Source organism: Physeter macrocephalus, chromosome 13 (assembly GCF_002837175.3).
Source record: "Physeter macrocephalus isolate SW-GA chromosome 13, ASM283717v5, whole genome shotgun sequence".
Classification (NCBI taxonomy): Eukaryota; Metazoa; Chordata; class Mammalia; order Artiodactyla; family Physeteridae; genus Physeter; species Physeter macrocephalus.
In genome coordinates, this window is record NC_041226.1 from 10,077,362 (window position 1) to 10,102,160 (window position 24,799).

General features: G+C 39.5%; 1 protein-coding gene across 2 annotated transcripts in view; it reads right to left on the reverse strand.

Moving 5' to 3' along the window:
• The window catches only part of STARD13 (StAR related lipid transfer domain containing 13), a 231,563-nt gene that overhangs the window by 58,868 nt on the left and 147,896 nt on the right, over positions 1–24,799 (reverse strand). For both annotated transcript variants that reach the window (XM_055089653.1, XM_007128917.3), the window contains exons 2-3: positions 10,162–10,233; positions 7,273–7,354 (exon numbers count right to left, since the gene is read on the reverse strand). In XM_055089653.1, the coding sequence (XP_054945628.1) occupies positions 7,273–7,354; positions 10,162–10,233 (154 nt within the window). The remainder of the gene's footprint in view (positions 1–7,272; positions 7,355–10,161; positions 10,234–24,799) is intronic.

The following is a 24,799-nucleotide window of genomic DNA, read 5'->3' on the forward strand; positions in this document are numbered from 1 at the left end:
TTTTTGTGGTATGCGGGCCTCCCTCTGTTGTGGCCTCTCCCGTTGCGGAGCACAGGCTCCGGACGCGCAGGCTCAGCGGCCACGGCTCACGGGCCCAGCCGCTCCGCGGCATGTGGGATCCTCCCGGACCGGGGCGCGAACCCGGTTCCCCTGCATCGGCAGGCGGACGCGCAACCACTGCGCCACCAGGGAAGCCCCATACCCTTGTTTTATACATGTTGTGATTACTTAGTATTTGTTAACAACATAAGTTAGGCAGATCTAACATTAAATTAGAAATTCAGAGATCATCTTGGGCATCAAGGCCCTATGTTAGCAGTCTGAGAAAATGTCCCAAACCAAAATGCTAATAGAACATGCCACTGCTTAAAAATCTCATTCAGGAGCTTTGATTTGCTGCAATTTGCCTTAAAGGTGACAAACTTTGCAAGGTATTGTGATACCTTGGCTATGCCTGCATTTTGAGATGGTTAGTTTCAGTTAGCTCATCCAGGTACTTAGACTTGCAATTAGCTTTTCATTACTCACAGGGGAAATTATTTTTCAGTTACAAATTCAATCAAAACACATCAAAACAGAATTATAATTGTGGTTGCTAAGATAGCAGAGACTGCACTGTTCTGACTTGCAGTAACAAATATTTACAGACGGCTACTGTGTACTGGTGCTGTCAGAGTTGCAGAAGCAATGGTGAGGCATGGTCACCATTCTGGAGGTTCACACCTTCACTAAAGACAGCAAACCTGTCTGGTTTCCGAGACCTGAACATGAGAGCCACACATCCACATATGCCCAGCCAGGCATCGGTCCTCCCAGCCATGGACATCCTTAGTACAATCTATTTTTTCAAGCCAATGAAAAGTTAACACTGCTCAACAACTCTCCAAGTGTAAATCGGGACCCAGGATATTAATTGTCTGTCCACACAGGAGAGAAACTTCCAGACAAAAAAAGGTGAGTAAAATTCTTGTGGGTAACATTTACAGGAGACCTTCAGCTCTCTTGTTTTCATTTGCCTACCTGGCAGAAGCTAAGTGCCCTCTGGCTATGATTCCCGTTAGGATTCTGCATTAGCTCAGCATTTCAAATATGCATGAGAAATGTAGAGCCCACAAAGCTTTAAAAATAAAACATGAGACCAGCTCTATCACTGTGTCTGCAGTGCACCAGGAAGAAAATGAATAAAATCACAACCCTTTATTGCTCTCCAGGCATTAATCATAATATACCATGTGAGTGGGTGAGTGTCTAATTAACTGCTCATCAATCTCAAAGTTTTAAAAGTGCTGTCACTGCCCTCAGGCTGGAAGTCTTCCTTCAGCCTGCTTTCAGGAAATCTGTGTCTTGAAGGAACTCATAAGGAAGGCAAAGAAATTCCACGGGTGTTCCCTTCAGCCAAGCTACCTCCATCTCTGCCTACCTACTCTGCCTGTTTCTTTTGATCACCCCGCTGTGACTACTCATTTGGCCTCTGTTCTACCCACTGCTCCTGTGCCCTGAGAATCTCAGCTCACATACCTCCAGCCAAATGCTTTTCTTATTTCATAATATTTTTGGAGACGTAGCCGTCCTAAGAATTATTCCAATGATAACAACCTCCTGCCACTCTAACCAATTTTACACAAGCTGGGCCCTTATCAAGAGCACTGTGGTGTCTGGCGTTGTTGCATTCCCACATGTTTATGCAGTACTGTCTTTTGGGTACGTCTGTATGAATCCTGCTATGGGCTGAATCAGAGATGGGTCATGGGTTCTACAAGAAAAGGCTTCCTAATTTTTCTGGCTGACACTACCTTATTATGCAGAACTTTTTATCTTGAAATGATTTCTATACTGGCTAATCTATATCATGGCTGAAAGTTTTTTGTTTTTTTTTAAAGTCGACTTGGATGGAAAAGTCCAGAACTTAGTCAAGGCACCTTAGATCACATGCAGCAGTGAGTAGAAAAAGATTTACCACTCATGTGTTTGAGATTCAAAGCTTAATCCACTCAGACACATATGTCATCCAATGAATAGAACTGCACAATCAGAAGCAGTTTGCTCCTATAATCCTGATTTAAAAATATAGAATGAAATTTTTATTCTCGGTTTACAATGTAATCCTTGATTTATATTTTAAAAGTCTATGCATAAGCTACTAGAACTAATGAGTAAGTGTAGAAAGACTGTAGGATGCAAATGAACAAAATACAAAAAAAAAAAATACTAGCAATGAACAATTGGAGACCGAAACAATAAAAAACAGTACTATTTAGAATAGCACCACAAAACATGAAATTCTTAAGTACTTTCAAGTACGCGTATTACCCATATGCTGAAAACTACAAGTTAGGGTTAAAAAAAAAAAATCAAAAGAGACCTAAACAGAGACATGTACCATGTTTATGAATCAGAAGTCTTGTTACTGTTAAGATATCAATTCTTCCCTAACTGATCTATAGAGTCAACACAATCCAAATCAATACTCCAGTAGGATTTTAAAAATTGATATCAACAAGCTGTTTTTAAATTTATATGGAAAGGCAGAGGAACTAAAATAGCCAAAACAATCCTAGCAAAGAAGAACAAAGTTGGAGGACTCACACTACTGGATTCCAAGACATACACAAAGCTAAGTAATCAAGTGCCATATTGATGAAAGAACAGACACATAGATAAACGGAACAGAATAGAGAGTCTAGAAATAGACTCATGCATATATGGTCAATTGATTTACAATATAAATGCACAGGCAATTCAATAAAGAAAGTATAGTCTTTTCAACATGGTGGTCAACCAATGGGATATTGATAAGCAAAAAATGAATCTTGAGCCACTTTTTACCTTCTAAAAAATTAACTTGAAATGGATCATCAATTTACACATAAAACATAAAACTGAAATTTCCAGAAGAAAAACAAAGGAGAAAATAGTTGTGACCTTACGTTAGGCAAAATTTCTTAGGTGTGACATTAAAAACATGAAAAAAATAATGATAAACTGGACTCCAATAAAATTCAAAACTTCTCTGAAAGACATTGTTAAGAGATTGAAAAAATAAGCTACAGACTGGCATAAAATAAAAAAACTCAGTAAGAAAACAAACAACCAAATTTTAAAAATAGGCAAAAGACTCAAACAGACACTTTACTGGAGAAGATATATGAATGGCAAATAAAGCACATGAAAAGACATTCAACGTCATTACTCATTAAGGACATACAAATTTAAATCACAATGAGAAACACTAGACACCTATTAGAATGGTTAAAAACAAAACAAAACAAAAACTGACAACACCAAGTACCAACAAAGATGTGGAGCAACTGGAACTCTCATACATCGTTGGTGGTAATACACAATGGTATGGTCACTTTAGAAATGTTTGGTGGTCTCTTACAAAGTTCAAATATACTTATCATCTGCACCCCACAATCCCATTCCTAGGAACTTACCCAAAAGAAATGAAAACTTATGTACACACAAAAACTTGAATATGAATGTTTATAGGGGCGTTATAGCCACCCAAAGTGGCAACAACTCAAATGTTCTTCATCTGGTGAATGGATAGACAAATTATAGTATATCCACACAAATGGAATACTACTGAGCAATTATATTGATTGATACATGCAACATGGATGAATCTTAGGTGCATTAGTGAAACAAAGGCAGACTCGAAAGGCTACCTACTGTTTGATTTCACTTATATAGCATTCTGGAAAAGGCAAAACTATGGGTACAAGAACCAGATCAGTGGTTGCCAAGGGTTGAGAGTAGGTTGATGACAAAGGTGAACCAGGGAGTTTTTTTAGGTGATGAAACTGTTCTACATCTTGGTTGTGGTGGTGGTTACATGATTGTAGGCATTTATCAAAACTCAAAGAACTGTACACTGAAAATAGTGAATTTTGCTTTATAAATATACAGAACACCTTGACTTAAAGAAAATATAGATTAAAAAATTCAACTGGGATGATTTTACTTATACATGGAATCTAAAAATCAAAATAAGCAAATATATCTAAACAGAAGCAGAGTCATAGATACAGAAAACAAATAGGTGGTGGCCAGATGGGAGGGGGGTGGAGGGAGGAGAGAAATAGGTAAGGGATATTAAGGGGTACAAATCTTCATTTACAGAATTATGAGTCACAGGTATAAAATGTACAGTATGGGGAATATAGTCAATAATTATTTAATATCTCTGTATGGCGATAGATGACAACCAAACTTACTGCGGTGATCATTTTGAAATGTACAGAAATATAGAATCACTATGTTATATACCCGGAACTAACATAGAGTTGTAGGTCAATTATACTTCAAAAGCAAACAAACTTACAGAAAAAAATCAGATCTGTGGCTACCTGAGGTGGGGGGAGGGGGGATTGGATGAAGGTGATCAAAAGGTACATACTTCCAGTTATAAGATAAATAAGTAGTAGAGATGTAATGTACAAAATGATAGATAATTAATACTGCTGTATGTGTCACATACTGAACATTGTTGAGAGTAAATCGTAAGAGTTCTCATCACAAGGAAAAATTTTTTTTTCTATTTCTTTAATGTTGTATCTATATGAGATGGTGAACGTTCACTAAACCTATTGTGGTAAACATTTCATGATTATGTAAGTCTAACCATTATGCTGTACACTTTAAACATATACAGTGCTGTATGTCAATTATATCTCAATATATATCTCAATAAAACTGGGGGAAAAAACAACAAAAGGCATAAATAGAGAATCAAAGATCTATGAGTATGCAAGAAAATTCAATTGGGAAGAAGATAATGTAATATAATACAATTAACAATAAAAATTATTTCTTTTAAAAAATGCCAGCTTACTAGTAAAAATACTCTTGGTTAAAACTAAGAGGGAAAACTCAGGATGAGGTGGTGGTGGAATAGTTCTGAGTTGGATGAAGCCTTGGTGTGCATCAGATATGCTGAGGAGAAAACACTGCTTTTCCAATTCATTGCCTTTAAAGAATTACAACCAGGACTTCCCTGGTGGCACAGTGGTTAAGAATCCGCCTGCCAATGCAGGTGACATATCTCAATATATATCTCAATAAAACTGGGGGAAAAAACAACAAAAGGCATAAATAGAGAATCAAAGATCTATGAGTATGCAAGAAAATTCAATTGGGAAGAAGATAATGTAATATAATACAATTAACAATAAAAATTATTTCTTTTAAAAAATGCCAGCTTACTAGTAAAAATACTCTTGGTTAAAACTAAGAGGGAAAACTCAGGATGAGGTGGTGGTGGAATAGTTCTGAGTTGGATGAAGCCTTGGTGTGCATCAGATATGCTGAGGAGAAAACACTGCTTTTCCAATTCATTGCCTTTAAAGAATTACAACCAGGACTTCCCTGGTGGCACAGTGGTTAAGAATCCGCCTGCCAATGCAGGTGACACAGGTTCGAGCCCTGGTCCGGGAAGATCCCACATGCTGCGGAGCAACTACGCCTGCGTGCCACAACTACTGAGCCTGCACTCTAGAGCCCTTGAGTGGCAACTACTGAGCCCACGTGCCTCATCTACTGAAGACCGTGCACCTAGATCCTGTGCACCGCAACAAGAGAAGCCACTGCAATGAGAAGCCCGTGCACCCAACAGAGTAGCCCCCACTCACCGCAACTAGAGAAAGCCCGCAAGCAGCAACGAAGACTCAGTGCAGCCAAAAATAAAATAAAATAAATTTATATACGTAAAAAAAAAAGAATTACAACCAAACTACCCATTCTTCTCATAAACACTCACAAATGGCATTTTGTGCTTGTTTGTTTTTGAGTCCAAATAGCCAGTTCCTGCAATTTGTGATTTAAAGAGTTCTTTGCTCTTCTACCCATTTAAGCAAACCCACAGTAATGCTTTCCTTCAACATTCAGAGATCATTCCTTAATGCAAATCTATCTTCATACAGGAATCACAGAGTAACCAGCTTATGAATGCAGAAATATATATGTCTACAGAATCAGCAAGCCTATGGTTATTTATACACTATTCTAATATATATTGGTGTGTCCTTATCTTGACAAAAGTTTTACTCATCATTACTTTCCTCTTAAACTATCTTTTCTTTCCTTTCTTTTTTTTTTTTTTTTTTCCGGCTGTGCTGGGTCTTCTTTGATGCACACGGGCTTTCTCTAGAGCACAGGCTCATTAGTTGTGGTGCACGGGCTTAGTTGCTCCGTGGCATGTGGGATCTTCCTGGACCAGGGCTCGAACCCGTGTCCCTTGCATTGGCAGGCGGATCCTTAACCACTGCGCCAGGGCTCAAACCCATGTCCCCTGCATTGGCAGGCAGATTCTTAACCACTGTGCCACCAGGGAAGTCCCTAAACTACCATCTTTTCTATGTCAAATGCAGAATGTACGAGAAAAAAATGTTGGACTGCAAGTTATGAGGACTGCAGTTTTAAAGTCAGTTTAGCCCATAACTAGCTCTGTAGCCTTGGAAAAATGACACACCTCCTGTAACTAATATTTATTTCCCACTCTGACCTCTCTCCAGGGCTTTAATTAGGAAACTTCAAATTCCTACAGACACATAGAACCTCTCATGCACATTTAATTGTTCAGAGATATTGATTACATTGGCATCTTTTATTATTACTCAAATTATAATTGTTTTATTTGTTCATGTATGCTTCATTTCTTCAGTTAGATTTCTCCAACCAGATTAGATATTCTCTGAGGGGAGGGAGTTATTCATCTATACATCTTTGTCTCCTTATATCATCTATCACATAGTGAAGGCTTAAATATTTCAGGTTGCAGATATAATTACTTGAGCTTACATATTCTAGTTTGCTGATATAATCATTTGTCTTTGCAAAAAATACAGCTGAGTTTGACATACTCATGGAGCTCTACAGGGCCCTCCCTGACCACTCATGCTCTGGCCCCCCACAATGCCTTCTACCACAAACCCACCCACACCCCATCACTGTCTATAGCCTCAGTTTGTTTTACTTTTTTAACATAGCTTAACACTCTCTGAGATAATCTCTCCTTCTCCCTCTTTTTCTCTCACTCACTCTCTCTTTTTCCCAACCTATTGTCTGAAGCTTCCTACTAGGATTTAAGCTCCATGAAACCAGGGACTGATCATGGTCACCATAATATACTTACAGCCTGGACCCACGCCTGGCATACAGTCGGTACTCAATAAGTACTTACTGAATTGTTGTTGAACTCGCCCCTCAAGATAGTGATAACCATTAGACATTGAACAATCAAAAGAAACAAGAATACTTCACATGATTTACCTGTAAAGAGGTTCTACAAGGTCTTTTTCAAGAAAATCATGATCGTTCTTGACAGCCACAATGTTGATGGGAAATTGTGAGTCTGAAAGAGACAAAGAGAGACAAAGGAGTTTATGCACCTTGTTTTATCTGAATGGGCACCAATATCTTCAGGCCACCATGTTTCTGTACTCATGGCTGATCTTAACAGCACTTACTCCCCGTTGAAAGGTGTGTTGGTAATGTTTAGAGAGCAGAAAGTTTTACTTTTATCCCAATAATTGCTTTTAAGAATACAAAAAAGTGTGAAATATGAAAATAACCAAGTGTTTGACCTTGGATAGGATTGCATACCAAGTGCCTGCATTTTTATACCTCATCACTATCACAGACTTTTGCCCGTATGGAGAACTTTCCCACTCTCACCATCCACCTAAGGTGGAGGTTGCTGACTTCTGTCCTGATCAGTTCATGAAATACTTAGTTTTGCAGATTTTTTTTTTTCCTTCAGAAAGGAAAATACCAGAAGCTCAATGGCCTCAAGTATTTTATTTTGTAGCAAAATCGTGAGTCACTTTGGAGTATCAGCAAAACACTCAAACAACTGATTCTATCCAATAAAAAAGGAGAAATTCCAACATTGTAACATTTCTCCCACAGACTACTCATGCCAGATTTGGAGGTCATGGGCAATGCTCAGGTCACAGTGTTAATTTTCGGTACCTCATTTGTGGAGGTAAAAATCTGGAGATCATTGGAATAAAGTCCATGGCCAAATCTAACCATCAATGTTGGTCCATTATCATCATCCTACCCTTCTTTCTCTTTCTCATCTTATATTTGACATTTGCCAATCATAATAAATCTAAGGGTACCAGTTTTCTTATTGCAAGTTGAAAAGAGAAACAATTCCTCTTCTGGTGAAAAAAAGTGAATTCCACAGTGAATTCCAGATGGTGCCTGAATGTAGACCGTCTCATTCTGCTAGAGAGGGAGTTAAGGTGTAGTCATGAGGAACACAATCATGGAAGCCCAGCTGCTCTGGCTTTAAGTCGTGGCTCTGCTACTCACTAGCTGTAGACTGTGGGCAAGTCACTTAACCTCCTCCTCTGGGACTCTGTTTCCTCATCCGTAAAATGGGGATGATGATAATTATAATACCTTCCCTATGGTGTTGTGAATATTAAATGAATAGTACATTTACAGTGCTTGGAACAGTAGCTGGCACATAGTAAGCTCTATAGAAGTATTTGTTCTTATTCTTATTACATCCATTAAATGCATATGGCTTAAACACAATGTGATAAGCCCATCTCACTTATGAGATATCTTTACTTCTTAGTCATTTATAGACTCTTCACATTTAAATTGCATAGTATTTTGAGTGCACATTACAGTAGAAAATCTATCTCATGAAGGAGCATTCTGACTCTTCCACTTTATAATCTCGTAAAAGTCACTTAACCTTTTTGGGTCTCTCATAATCAGTGCATTGCTGGTGGGGGTGGGGGAATAGCGGCTGCTTAGACCAAAACTGTAAGACCCTCCTCCTTGTCTAAAAGGCTATGGTTTTTTGAAAGCTTTTATCAGAGACTTTAGACTTCACAGCACATTCAGAATTTAAGTGAGTGAGAGAAGTAGAAGGTTTTTTGTTTGTTTTGTTTTGTTTGATATAAAACTGAGCTTCTAGGTGAATGGATGAGATTCAGCAGTGAGTAAAGGTTAATTCTGTTGATTCTTTCCATCCTACATGAATTTTACGTCAGCAGGAACAGAAATCTATACTGTCTAGTGTACTACATATGCTCAGTTTACCCCTAAAGATTCACTCTCCACTTTTCTGTAAACTGCTTTGTGCCCCAGGATCAGCTGTGGATGGCATTCAAGGGGATCCATGTCCTCTGCTTCCTTTTGTGTTTGGCCAGTGGGAAGCCCTGGCTGGAGACGGAGGGAGGGAGGAGTGTGAGGTCAGGGCATTTATTTACTCTCCTGGTCGTCTCCAGGGGAGGCTGCCATCACCAGCTGTGTCCTCCACTCCTAGGGGCTGCTCTGAGATCTTCTCTCCTTCTGGGTTCTGGCACCCTCTCCCTCCATTTATGGCTTTGGGCCTAGGGTAGTGACAGCTCTGCTGCTACAAGCTCTGGGCTCCTGGACTGTTCCTCGTGGTTTCCTATGCCCTGCCCACTTCTTTGTAATGAACACTTTTAGAAATAAATCCCCCTCAGATTGTCTTGAGTATGCCATCTGCTTACTGCCGGGATCCTGACTAATTCGCTATACGACTATCCAGGAAGCAGATGCTCTGGTTATAATTTTAGGTATCAGTAAGGTAAAGGTGAGTAAGTTTATTAACTGTCAAAACATCCATGGAAGTAAGTATGATGCTGGCAATAGAAGCACCTTACTTAAAACCCTGAAGAATAACATCCGATCCATGTTACATCTAAAGCATTTTCAGGTTAAGTAAACAGAACTCAAGAAAAGTCTCAAGATAAATTAGTTTTGTGATTTCTAGGAAATTTATCAACAATTCACTTATTGTACTTTCAAGAAAACAGAGAGTGATGAAAAAACACGGAAAAGGATAAGGAAGGAAGTGCAGAAAAGCTGCTGGTGGCAGAACACTGGAAGGAAAAGGCAGAGCTGGGGTCGGCGGTAGAGATGAGAAACAGAAAGAGCAAAGCAAAAAGTAAAGAGGGAGGAGCAGGGAGGGGCAGAAGGTGAGGCAGGCTCAGGAAGCAAACCTCATTCCTAAATCGGCATCAGTATAAGCCCCGGGCATTGCAAAGGTGCAGGCAAGGAGAAAGCAAGGAGAAAAAATGGTTGAGAAAGATTTGGAAGTCAAAACACACCACAGGACATATTTTGAATTTATTCTCTTTATAAAGAGAGAAGAAAAGCCCAACTTACCCTCATATAACTGAGCATACTGCGGAAACCCGGCAGCGCGGAGCCAGTCACATGCTTCCTTCGCCTCAATTTCTGAAAAATACAACAAAGGGAAATGTGTGAGTCCAACGGCCACCCACTGGTCTCTACCTCCGCAATCAATGAGGAACTGGTGAGCACTGTGCATGTTATTACAAAGCAAAATTGTTCTCAGGTAAGTCTGTGTAAGTAGCCTACCCAGAAATGGGTATAAAGTGAGCAGGTATCACAGAGGTACTTGTTACGTGTCTGCTAAGATTATCTTCAATGTTGATCCATAAGTATTTGGATAGTAGCAAAACCACAGACTACAGAACACAAAGGCTGGGTTTCAGGGAGGGAAAAATGTCTTATTTATACACTAGGGAACCAGGGGACTAAGGAGGAGGTGGAAAAACTTCCTTATGATTTTTTTTTAATAAATTGTTTTAAACTTTCAAAGATAAAGCTAAGACTATTTATTCTACATTCCTTTATGCTTTATTTATTATTTATTTATTTATTTTTTGCGGTACGCGGGCCTCTCACTGTTGTGGCCTCTCCCGTCGCGGAGCACAGGCTCCGGACGCGCAGGCTCAGCGGCCATGGCTCACGGGCCCAGCCGCTCCGCGGCATGTGGGATCCTCCCAGACCGGGGCGCGGACCCGTGTCCCCTGCATCGGCAGGAGGACTCTCAACCACTGCGCCACCAGGGAAGCCCTCCTTTATTCTTTTACTCTGGGGATAATGAAAGAACGAATACAACTGGGCAGTTTGTGAAAATGTATTTTCTCATGAAGAAAGGTATCAACAAAAATCCACTGTTTTACTATTTCTTTAATTTTACTAATGGCTTTAATTCCAAATGCCTTGTAATAAGATGTGCATTCATCAAGCACATTCTAATGGTTTTCAAGCTGCAGAGTGCAGCATGGAACAGTAAAGCTGGTTATCTGGAATTGCGACATGTGTTTGATGGGGCTTCTAGAATCTCTAAGGGCCAACCCCAAGAGGTTGATATGTCCTTTGGGTGACCAATTTTGGTGTGGACATACCAAGAGTGCACGGGACCACCTGCCTGGAGAACTTGGGAGGGAGATGGGGAGAGTCTACAGTATGTGAACCAGGTCACTTTTCGACCTCGTGAATCCTGGATCATTTCCCAACCACAGCTCTGTTAGATAAATATGAATGCAGGGGAAAAGAAGTTCATCTGTCAAAAGTCCAGTTTCTCCAAACAAAATTAAACAGCCGATTATAACAGGTCTCTACCCAGGCCTCTTCCTCTGCTGTTGGGAGGGAGCCCGGTCAGGTCATTGTATTTCCATTTACTCTGACGTTCGTTTTCCCCTGTAGCCAAAGTTGGAGAGTACCAGGTGCTCTTGGGATCACTTCATAAAAACGGTCCACGCTAGCATCAGCAGTGGGCCAGAGACTGAAACCTACGTTGAAAGCTCATTGTCTTTGCAGCATATGTTCAATGTGACAGAGCTATCTGGTCTATGTTAGGAAAACAGACCAAAGGCCAGAACATCCACAGGCCCCAAAGGGAAGAGCAAAAGCCTAAAGCCCCATCCCACTGATCTGGTTGGACATGGGTTGAGATATGTTATTAAATCCAGGGAAACAGGGCCTGTGGTGGCCCCTGTCCCAGAGTCCCTGCTTCTTTTGGCACCCCCTAATCCATTGTCATTCCAGAGACGGATGATTTCTAAATCTTGGGTTTTTTCTCTGACCTGAGGGTTTTTTTTACATACTTACTACCAGCACAGACCTAATAGGTCTCATTCCTGCCTTGTACACATCATTCAGAAATATCTGGGGCACCAAGCTGGAAATAAAAGCATTTCTATGAGGAGGAGTGAGACCCACAAGTGCAGTTCAAAATGAGTTGGCTGGATTGTACTGTATTGGCTAACTTGGGTTTTCCCCTTGGAAGGTACAAAGGGCAATTATTGTAGGTCTCTAAAGTTTTATTTAGTACTCATTTGAGAGTCCTTATGTGAAGGCTTCCACTTTGAAAACTGCACAAGTACTTCAGGGGAAGTAGGAAATGCACATTCTGACCGTAACATGGAGAAAATGTGAGTCACTCCCGAGTCAAAGATAGGCTGTTGCCTTCTAAAACTTCAAGCTTCAGATCTGCTTTCTTCTTCAATATACTACAGTGGCTAGTGATGAGAAAATACCTAATTTCTAGACATGCTCTAAACAGTTATGAGTCAGCAAGTCTTAGAGAGAAGCACAGAATTCTGTTATGTGAACTACATGAATAGTATGCCTTTTTCTATTTTATTATTGCTTTTACTATTATTGAAACGTACTGTTAAGCAGGAGAGCCCCAGAGAGACAGACCACAAAGAACAAATGGGGGCGACTTGGAAGGCAGGAGCTCTGCCACACAGCAAGCTCAAAGGGGAGCAGGAAGTAGCTTGTAAAGGAGCATGCACTCCACCAGATGCTGTGGTAAGAAGGACAGGGAGCTGGGGGAGAGGTGGGCAGCAGGGGTCCTCATGGAAAGACTCTCTTTGAAACTAAGACTCTGGTTGGGCAGTGGAAGAGGGCTCAGGCTAGCCTGGGAGATTTTATTTAAAAGGCTCCCTAGATAACTTCGTTTTGTTTCTTCATAAGAGTAACCTAGATAATGAACTGAAACTCCACCCATACAGAAACGTAAATAATCAAATCTTAACCAGAACCCAGGTAAATCAAACTCTCACATAGCTGATTTTTTAAAAAATGGTTTGGCATTTTGTTTTTAAGTCTCCCAGGCAAAAGACAACAAAAGCTGCAATTAGTAAATAATAAATGAGAAGAAGCCACATCCCAGGCACGGAGGATGGCTCCTCCCCATCACTCTCCACACCCAACTTGCTGTTCTATTTCTGAAATGTCTCCCAAACACATTCCCCCTACTCTTAAGGGCAAAAACCACTTAGTGACAAAGCAAACAAACAAAATAATGGAGCACAAGTAACCACTATCAAATGTGACTTTGCTCATCAAGTTGAGTTGGAGATAAAAAGGACCTTAGGATTCCTACTGATTCCCCACAGCCCCTACTAACACCCGTCAGCCAAATGCTAATGTTTTCCCCAGGGCGTATTACCCATGCAACAGCCAAAATGCCTGGAGAAGTAAGAAGGGATCATTACTGCCAGTGTCATGTTTCTCAAGGCCTACATAATGAGAGTTAAATGACATTTGAGGAGAGTGTGAAAATCTCTTTTCCACTGAGCTCTTGCTTAGCCAGCACAAAATTATGTAAAAGCTTTAAGGGCCATTCAAATCACATTTTGACAGTTTTATTTGTTGCCCATTTCCAACCCACACCTGGCCCTGTGGCATCGCCAGGGCTAAAAGGCAAAGCACCAACCTTCTGCAAGTCTCCTGCAGCAAACCTAAGTGTGGGGAGAAACCAGAGAATGCCCTTGACAGACTGGCCTACTGATCTCGACCATGGTTACCACATTGTAACTGGAGAAAATTCAGTCTGTTTGGCTCCGGATATGATAGGATTTCAATAGAATTTTTGTCATTATTATATATAAAAATCATTTCCATTTTACTCTAGAGTGAGCATCTGTTTGTGCTTGCCCAACATCCTTCCCCCCTTGCTCGGATAACAGAGCCTCTTCTACAGCTTAGGCGGGTCCCCTCCAACCACATTCCTTGGCCCTATCATCACCACCCACATGGATGACCTGCTCCTTAAGAGAACCCATTCCCCTAAGTCCAAGGAAACCAAGGAGCTTTGGGATATTAAGTCAACAGTTGTTTGCGGGCTGAAATCAACTGGTTGAAAAGGGAGATACTCAGTTTTTCAATTGGTAGCTTGACCTGCACAAAAGCCAAGCAAACCTTTTCAATCGATAAATAAAGAAGATAGTTTGGCGCTTGGCATGCTCTTCCATCACATATCCGTGATTCTACCTGGGGGAAAGTCACTCACTTTGCCTCAGTTGCCTTTCCTACATGCTTAGACCGTGATCGGACTTCTGTCCAGAGACAGACGCAGCAGAGGGAGGCTGTCTCATTGGGTGCCCGAGTTGCTGCACATCAAAGGGCATGAGAACGAAGTCACTGTGGAAATTACCAGAGCCTGTGACACTGGTTTTACAAAGTATTATCACGTTTCTTAATTACATGTGCTCAGCGTTAAAAACTTATAAAAATACAGAAAGGCACAATGAAAGAAAAAGTCAGCTCTTGTCCCATTAGTTAACATAATTCAATATGTTATTTGTCAAACTGGTAGTGATGGTAATATCTTTGGTTGACTACTTTCTGCATATAACAAAATATATTGTGAATGTTTCTCCATATCATGGTATTGTTGGTAAAAATGGAAAATTTACTTTGTTTTGAGAATGATGCTTATTTTTTAAATACCTAATTTTTGAATACTGCCAATTGAGCTGACAACATCAAGGTAGCCAAGAGGAAACAGCTCAGTACGCCTTCATCAACACAGTCTGATTGTGGAGAAGGCCGGAAGTCTATGTGAGTTAAAAGAGACTTACAAGCTGTTTCTTAAAGGAAATATCACTCGATGTTTGTACCATCAGGTGGACAAGGCTCCAGAGGGCCTCAGTCAAGTAAGGAGTTGTATTGAGTGCAGCAAATTTACCGCCCAGGTTTGCAGGCCTCCTTTCTTGTTACTCTCTCACTGAATTTTTAAACTGGTGCTTCTAAAGTGCTCGGAACAGTGTGTTCTCCTACTTAAGCATTTAAATACATTTAAAAAAAAATTTACGTTATTCTCGGCATAGCAAATACTTTTCCCATAGTTAACCCAAAGGGATACTCTTCTTTCTAAGGGACACTCTTCTTCTAAACCAAAAATTCAAATTAGGGCCAAATTAAGTATTATTATCATCAGAAAATTAGCTGGCTAGAAGGAACCCGGTTTACCGTGGAAAGTTTAAGGCATATGTATTTATGTTCTTCTTACAAATCTCCTGGAATTTTGATGGACAAACTGGCTCCAATTTAAGTAGGTCTTAAACGTTCTTAACGTTCATCCTTAAACGTTCATTAAAAGTACTCGAGAGAAGTTGGGAAAAAAAGACAACATGGATCTCCATGTGATTTAGAAAAGTGGGCTTGAGAACAGTGTTTTGTTTTTTTCATTTAAACTGGCTGACATGTGGGCACCCTGCTTCTGAAAGATTATGGGTGACTCATCCACCACAAGATGTCTGCAGTTGACGCAATTATCACTATTAAAGCATATCCAAGGTATTAACATTTCAACAGGCTCATGGTTGTCGGCTTAGGATGGTGTGCACGGCTGAGTTAGCTTCATTATTGACGAACTTCTTCAGACAAATGACTCCTTTGTTTTCAGATGAAATTTCTCAAGTGAAGTCCCTATTTATTGAAGCTGTGTTTATTCCATAGGCTGTCTTTATTCCACAGGCTAGGCCAAATTTGTCAAAACCAGTGCCAGAGTATCCAGTCTGTCCATATGTGGACGAGAACGATGCAAGCGTTAATATTATGTAGGACTACCACCATCACCCTTCTCCCGGGAGGGCTTTATAACCCTAATCACAGGTTCAGGAGGGAACACCAAATTTTGTAGTAACAATAGGCTTTGATTTAGAGCCCATATCATGGCAACAGGATACATCTTTTTGCATTCTTTGAATTATATAATATATTTATTGCAATGTATAAAAGGCCTGAATAAGTCTTAAATGTATACCAAGTATAATTATTTTCTAATGTGCATAACATTTTATTTCCATGATATTCTAAGTTACTAATAGAATTAAAATACGGGTTATTTTAGAAATTTAAGATTATTAATCTCTGAACATTCAAATCAGTGAACCAAGTGATAAACAGCCATTTTATCTCCCCATAACTTAAGGCAACCTTTTTTCTGATGTGTAGAAAAATATCTTGCACTCAGCTAATATATAACTATAGAAGAAAGAAATAGGAAGATGTGTATATATCCTCAGGACACCTAATTGTACTCAGTTAAGATGGAGAATCATGGCTGGGTTTATGTGTACTATTTTCCTGAAAGCAAGAGTAACAGACATGCTGAGACATACTATTCCATCACCAATTCTTAACACTAGCCTTATTTCTCAGGTTGTGAAGTATCTTCTGCCAGCTGGATTCATAGCAAATCTAGCCACTTAAAAGTAATTTCTATTAGAGTGGAAAAAAATCAAGCAAATTCTATACCTAAATAGAAAGTCTATTCTTAGTCACTCAAGGGTTGTTTTTAATCTCTCTTTTTCAGCCTTTCTGGGGAAAACATATAATATATATAATTTATTATTTGTTTACTATTAAATTTTTAATATGACTATAAATTAAATAATATATTTTAATATATTTAACAAATTATACATAAATTTTACCCAACCATAAATTTAAAATTCTAAATAAAATTATATATTTTATATAACTATAAATTTATAATGAAAACACACACACACTCTAATACGTTCCTAATGAGTCCCTGCTCTTTCCAGCTGCCAGGGAACTTGCAGTTCTCATCCAACTGGGAAGCATGTACTTTCCCATCCCACTGATGTCCGGCTTGGCCATATGACCCACTCTGGCCAATGAAACGTGGGCAGAAGTAATGAATGCAAGTTTCAAGCAAAACTCTTCAAAAGCCATCACCTAGTTCTGCCAGCTCTCCTACCCTTCCCTTGACCATGAGACTGGTATGTCTCAGAGGCTATTCTTCAGCCTGGGTCCTGGAATGACGACACAGGGAACAAAGCCACAGCAGAGCAGCTGCTGACACGTTATGTGAGCAAGCAATAAACTTCTGTTGCTTTATGCCACTACAATTTGGGGGACAACTTGTTACAGTGGCATAATCTAGCTTAAGCTAATTTAGCACAGCTGCCAGCTGTGCCTTTTATAGATGAAGCATAGGGATGCACTACAAACTTTTATTTCAACTTGAGGCTGTTCCTGGATATCTGTTAGTGTGTCAGAAAGGAACACAGTCAGTCTCCATAATAATTTCTGCCTGGAATTCTGCTTCTCTGCCTACAGTGCCTGGCCTGTATGAAATGTTAAAATGTAAACAATTCTTTCACGCTCATCTGTCACATGGATCCACACGAGTGTGTGTGCACACACATTGCAAACACACACACTTTTTCCTCTCACCTACACATACACACTTACATCACAGAAAATCAAAAGTTCAGTTGCAACTGAACAAGGAACAGAAATACTACTCTCCATGCCCATATTCCTAATAGTATGAAAACAAGAACAAAGATCACAAACCTGTCCCCCACACTCCCGCAATCAATCTCTCTCCTCCACACTCCTGCAATCAATCTCAAAGAAAAAGAAAGCAGAAAATATAGTTCTACTAGCCAAATAGTTTCTGAACAGATTGTTTTGACTCCAGTTTTCCACGAGGCAGGGTAGCTCTTTATTCTCTCCTCTCATGCGGTACAGATTGTTCCCATCAGGCGCTTGCGGTATCTCCCAGGGAGGCTGCATGCATACACAAGCACATGACCATCCCCAGCCTTGCGAAGTTGTGGAGCCACTGCCTACCACTAAATCCCGAGAGATTCTTGGGGATGGAGTCAGTTATGCAACTGAAATGCAAGGTAGGGGAACACAGAACTGATTCAGACAATTAGAAAGAGGGTTGCAATTTGCCACCCTTGGCCAAGGTACCTCCATATTGACCCACCAAGATAACAGAATCTTGAGGAACCTTTCTTGGGACAAGGGTATGAAGATTCTGGAGATGGCTTCTCTCTCTCACTTGGCTTCTTTGGCTTCTATTGGAAAGATGAAGAATAAGAGTCCATGGCAGCTAACTTGATGTTGGCTCTCAGGAGCAGAAGCTCTAACTTCCACAAGGTCAGCAAAATTGCCAGTATCAGAAGGGTCCCTGTCTATTCACTGTGTCATGCCCATGACTTTTTGTCCAGGGAAGAGCAACTGCTTTGGACAAGTCCTACGACCACTAAGAAGTCAGGTGTCTTGGCTTTGGACAGGTATTCTTCTATCCTATATTGCTTTAAGACTTACCCTTTAAATGTTAAAAAAAATTATTCATGTCTTTAGGGAATAAAACCCCTTCTATATCTATTTTCAGACATATCTGGATGTCTATACTTATAAAGGCTTATCTGCTATTCCAGCTGCTTAGCCCAACTCTTTTATAATTGTGGGTACTGCAATTACACCAGAAGCTTTCATGATATCAGGGAAAATTGTTCCACGCAGGCATCAGAAGGAGCACAGATCTGTCTGGATAAAATAACTACAAGAATCCTACAGACCCTATTCATGTCTTTCACTCCTCACAGGGCTGGCATGGCAAGATACAACGTCACCAAAGCTTCTGACTCCCAACTCAAGGCTTTGTGCATTTAATTTCTTACCAACTCTAATACCTGGATCAGTCAAAACTCGTGTTTGCTTAATTTAATCCCAAGATAAGACGTGCACAACTCAAGTGTAATTTTACTATCTGACTATACATAAAAACTTGATGGTGTATGTGTGTGTATTTTATTTTAAAATATTTACTGGGAAATATTTACTGGGATAAAATATTTAATGATAATTTTTCAATGTGTCTTCTCCAGTTTTCTGGAAGGCTTTCTACTTTTATGCAGTGGCATTGGTTCTGTGAATGATTTTCTAAAGATACATCACTTATCCCAGAAAATCAGGGCAGATTCAAGAAATTAAGTTTTTATTAGGTCTTCAGTTATGGATTCATTTTTCTCCATGTTCTTCAAGGCCAAAGAGACCACTGAGCTTAGAGGTTCGCTCTCTAAATATTGGGATTTCTATTTTGCAAATCATTAATAGACACTGACATTATATATCCCTTACAGAGAGCAATTTAAAATGAATACAGGTAGTTGAAATAGCTTTATCTGATTTAAGGTGGGGGGAGATTAAACTCCCAACTGAAGAGATGGAAAACAACCCGTATGCTGGAACACCACTTTTTCATCATGGAAAACAACCTGTATGCTGGAACACCCCTTTTTCATCAAACACAGAGATACATTATTGATTTGTGTCACACTATTATCTACCACATGGCCTACTGATATTAAGTCAACTAAAGCACCCCATAAATATATCATGAATGCAATCAAATTGGTTTTAAAAAGTTATATAAACTATAAAAAAGTTTTAAAAGTTTAAAACATGATAAAAGTTTGAAAATCTTCTAATAGTTCAATTTGTAGATAGTAGATAACTTCTAATTTTAAAGAATTCTTTGGGCCTCAGTAATTATTGTTATAAAATCTTAATTGGATCTCTCCAGATTTTAAGAACGTAGTAGGAAATGGCAGAACTATGTGTCATGTAAACACATGACTATTCTAAATGGGGGTCCAGGCAACTCTAACTCTTGTACAATATAAATGTAATTTAATTACCTGACTAGTTTTGAGCATATAACAATTTTTATTAATGATGGTCTTGACTAATATGCTTGCCCAAATACTCACTGAATTCAGGTATAAAAGGATTATTTCCCTTAAGAACAGGGTTGAATAAAAGATAAAAGTGACTTAAAATTTCCTCTTAAATGAAATCAAACAGAAGAGAATCAAAATCTAAACCTAAGATTTGAAACACCTGAAAGAAAGAAAGAAGGAAAAAAGAAAGAAAAATCGCTTTCATTCTACCATCTGGAGATCGAGTAACATTTTGTTGGCATATATGTAATCTCTCATTCTTTTATTAGGAAGGTGTGTACATGTATCTAAGCCAAGTATACTACCTATTTTATATAATCTTTAAATAAAATTGTAATCTGCTTTTTCACTTGACAGTGCATTTTGAACCTCTTTCCATGCCAACAGATGTCCTTCTCAAACATTCTACTTGGCTGAATAACATTCCTACTGCTATTATTTTAAAAAGCACCTTCTTTTATCAGTTTAGGCTTCCACAATCATAGTTTAAAAATAATAAATCCAGTTCTCTGGAGGCTTACATTCTAAATTAAGAATTTTGCCAGAATGTGCATCCTGGTAAACGTACTTCTGGGTTGATATTTCTCATATTATTTTACATTCTGGATTAAGATGCATCTCATATGGTTTTGATTTATATTCTCAGCAGACTTCAAAAAGGAAACTCCAAGTGGAAGTTTATTCATACACCAGAACTATGTTTAAATGATGCTACAGGGATATCTTAAACTAACACAAGTCAGGAAGTTCAAAGTTGAGGTTAGATCTTGGACCATGTTCCCACCTCTTCCTTCTTGGTATTTTGAAAGTGGAGATTTTATGTAACAGCTGTTCTGCTTGTCTTTAACCTCCTGCATATGTATTTAGATAATTTCCAAGATGAATTTCAAAACTTTATGTAATTAGCATTTTCTAAAGGGTGTTGCTGCAGTTTCAAGGTTACGCTTAAAAAACAAAACAAAACAAATAAACTAGACCAAATAAAGAAAAACTCCCCAACTTGTTTTAATGACTAGATGAATATTTGGAGTCTACAAGACTCCTAAAACCTTTTAAATAATCAAGAGCAAAATGTGACCCAAATTCAAAAACTAGCAAATTCACCAAGAGTGAATCTCTTTAGAACAAAACAATTTTATTTTTGTGCAGGGTTAATGTTTTGCCTTAAAGGAGAGTTCAAAATGAAGATACGCTCTGATTTCCTTTTGCTCTTAACTAATGTCATACCTATTACTTAAATAAAACAAGTTTCTTCTCTTGTTGAATGCGCATACTTAGTTTTATGAATTAACTTTTTTTAAAAGAGCCTGTCAATTTGTTTAGAAAATGTTCCTTTATCTGAAGGCATACTAGACTAACTGGATGTAAGAGGTAACAGGCTTACAGTGGTTAGAAGCACTGACTCCACCCCTCATTACCTCATGACCTTGGATAGATTAATTTCAGCATGCCTACAGGAGGGCTTAGGGGCCAAATACCCACCCTTCACAAAGAACCTTCTTACAAGAAGAATCCAACAGGCAATTCATTTTTTCATTCTATAGAAGATTTCATTAGACTCTTTCTGTTAAATAATGTTGTATCGCAGGAAGCCATGCTTTGCATCATACAATTCTGTTCAACAAGATGTAATGAGAATCATAAATGAAATGTGACACTTTGAAAATGGTAGTAAGAGCCTCCACCAGCTGCTGCTTTCAGGATATTAACACCAGACTGGGGAAGACAGTCTTGTGATTATAGTTTATGATGTGCTTACCAGTTAATAAGTAAAATATTAGCAATTGTGTGCTTGGTATGTGAAGATCTCAAGGGCAAAGATATGTTTAAACATACCAAACACATCAGAGGCCTGGGAAAGAAATCTGTATCAGACATGTAGCCTTCATTAAGGGAAATGCTGTCAGAAGATTATTTTTCCATGTTAAAAAAACCCAAAAAACTGAACAAATAAGTAAATCTTGAGCAAGGGATATGGGCTTCCTGTGGATTGAAGCTGAGGGTTAATGTGGAGCCCAAGGTCATTGGCCTCAAGAGATCATGAGTTTCCCAGATAGGCTTCCTCTCAAGGTCATTCCCGCTATTCAAAACATCCCAGGTGTGTTTTCAGGGATCTGCTTTGTGAGGAGGCAACTGGGAAACTATTGAATAGTTCAAATACCATTCAGATACTTCAACCATTTACATCTAAAAGCAAAGAAATATTTTGCTCTTATGCTTAAAATGATTATAATGAATGCTTCATGACTGCTCACATTACACCCAATGGTGAAGAGAAAATTTAGAAAGCAGTCCTCTTTGAACCTTTTGTTTTTCCAAAACGAGGAACAGTGAGTACATATTCACACACACACACACACACACACACACACACACACACACATTTTAATCGAGATAAAGTCTGTCTTGTTTAGGCTTATGTATAAATTAAAGGTCCTTAACCCAGGGTTTTTAGAAAGATCTTAGGCCTGGGAACTTCTTTGTATGCAAATATTATTATATAGGCACTTTATTTGCTGAGGCTACATAGCTTCCATCAAATTCCGATTCACTTATTTTACCACTAAAGTACTCCCATTTAGCCCAAGAAAGCGAAAACTTTATGCACCTTTGGAGGCTTAAAAAAGAGCCAGCTTTTTCCTGCTTTGTTCCCTGTAGACAATCAATTTTTGATTTTGGAACTTGGAGAGATAAATAATTTCTTCCTCTCTGTCACACACACACACACACATACACACACACACACACACGTATATAGGTGCACATATATTCTGTAAACATATCACAGGTAAAACTGCAAGCATCCTTAAATAAATATGTGGATTTTTATATCCTCTTAAATTATAATATTGCAGGTACACATTACCAGATTGGAAAACAGACTGTATCTTTGCATATCCAGTTCTTAGCCCAGAGCTTTGCAAATGAATGTTGACTAAAAGAGTGAAGGGCTATATTAAGAGGAGAATATTCAATATTTATAGTTTTAAATATTTACAGGCCAATAAACACCTAAAACATTTTTCAGATACACGAGTTCCCTCTGAAGTCACAGGGCTATTGTAAATATGGGAACATGTATTGTGAATGTACTTTGCAAACAGTAAAACCCTGTAAAAAATAAGGTTTTATATCCTTGGGCAGCACTGTCTTTGTAGATCTCAATGTTGCCTATGTTTTCTGAAGGGCAGGGCATTTGACACAGTCCCAGCACGGACTGGGAGGGTCATTCCTATGGGCTCCCGATCCCTTTCCCTTCCCTCTGCATGGAATCCTTGGGAATTCCTAGTCCAGAGATTACTGCAAGATTTAGTCTTGGAAGAATAACAGAGTGAAAAGATTTTCCTGTTTTTTCACAAAGGAATCACTCTCCCTTTTTAAGATCAACAAACCTGATTGGGACATATTCATTCATACTTGAAAATAACCAGACATGAGCATAGAAAAAGAATATCATAAGACTTTCAAATGTTTTGACCATAGTCTTTAGAAAGAAATATACTACTAATAGTTGTGAGCATGTACATACACACTCATACTCAGAGACTGAAACAAAGTTTCACAAAACAATTATTACTCTTTATATTTATGCAATGCCACCTGACATTTTCTGTTCTGTTCTCTTCTATTAAAAATTGCTGGGTATACCCATTAGCTGACTTCATTACCCTCAGTTTAAAGAACACTGCCTCAGATGACACTGTTATATGAGAAGTATCTGGTTAAATCAATGAATAAACTGAGTCCAGTTCTAAGAGTCTGACAACTGGTCTTCCTAGATTCCTTCCCTCTCCTGAATTCCTTCTCACAAACTCAACCCCAAGACCTGCTTCGTTTCCCTCTTAAATGTATTTCTCCAGCTTCTATCGGCCCACCTCCCTTCTCTCTGCCTTAGTTTAGAGCATCATCATGTCCTGAGACTACTGCAACAGCCTCCTAACAGGTGCTCCTGCTTCAGTTCTTGCCTTCCTGACCTCTCTAAGACACAGGTATGATCGTTCTCCTTAGCACTCCTTCATGCCTCCCTGTCACCCAAAGAACAAAGTACCAGCCCATTACCCTGGCCCACAGCGCTCTCCCTCACCTGGCCTCTGCCTACTTCCAGGGGCTCACAGCCCATTTTGGGCCCAGGTACTGGAACAGCAGGGAGTCTGTCAGTCTCATGGTGCTGTTTCACGGTCCACGCTTGCCCTTGGGCTGTTTCTTCTCCTTTGTCTGTCCCATTCTTCCTATTTCTTTTTCTCCTGACTTACTCATTTGTCTTCTATCAAGATTCAGCTAAGATATCACTTCCTGAATCCCAGGTTAGCTTGTCTCTCTCTGGACTTTTGTACATTAGAGTCCTTACGAGGTTAGACTGAAATGTTCTTGTTATACGTCTGTCTCCCCATTAGACTACAAGCGTTTCAAGGGCAGAGGTTGCCTGATTCACTTTTTGCACCTCTAGTGCCTGGCAGAGCACTTGAACCCAGGGCGTGTTCAATGCAAGCTTCCTTAAATAAATATGCTGAATGTGGCGGAGCTGAGAAGCTCTGCTTCTGTTCCAGGTGTCCCTTGGGTACCCATCTTTCACCAACATTGTTCTGCATTCATCCCAAATCAGAATGGACTCCTGCTCCTTTTATTTATTCCCAGCAAAGGACCTGCACATACTGCTGGTCAACGGTCTTTGGCAAAGGTACCTCTGGCCCCTGAAAAAGCTCTCCTGCTTTCTTTCTTTTTTCCTGGTTTGACTGAAGGAGGCTGAGGGGCACATGCTGGGTTTTCATACTTTCCTGTTCTATTTCATTTAAGTCTGCTGCTACTGTTGCTGGAGCTGAGGATGGGCTAAGTGCCAGCACCAGCCTTAATCAATAACAAATCAATGACATGAAATCTCATGAAGCTTAGAGGTCTTCCAGATGTGGATTTGGAATATTAATGGGAAGTCAGATTTGGTCCAGAGTCATTTCCAATCTAGACGACTCTGGGAGAAGGAGGGTAGTTCTGGTGATGAGCAAAAAGGGTTAGGTCCCCTCAGGAGCAGATCTGAGCCTAGTTCAGTCTGGACCACCCAAGATCTCCCTGCATATGCCTTGGAGGACACCCAACTCCCTGAGGCTGCCCCATTCATTCCTCCAAGGGAATCATCCAGTCAGTCCACGACGGCACCCCTGGGGAAGTGGGTATGCTTTCAGTCAGAG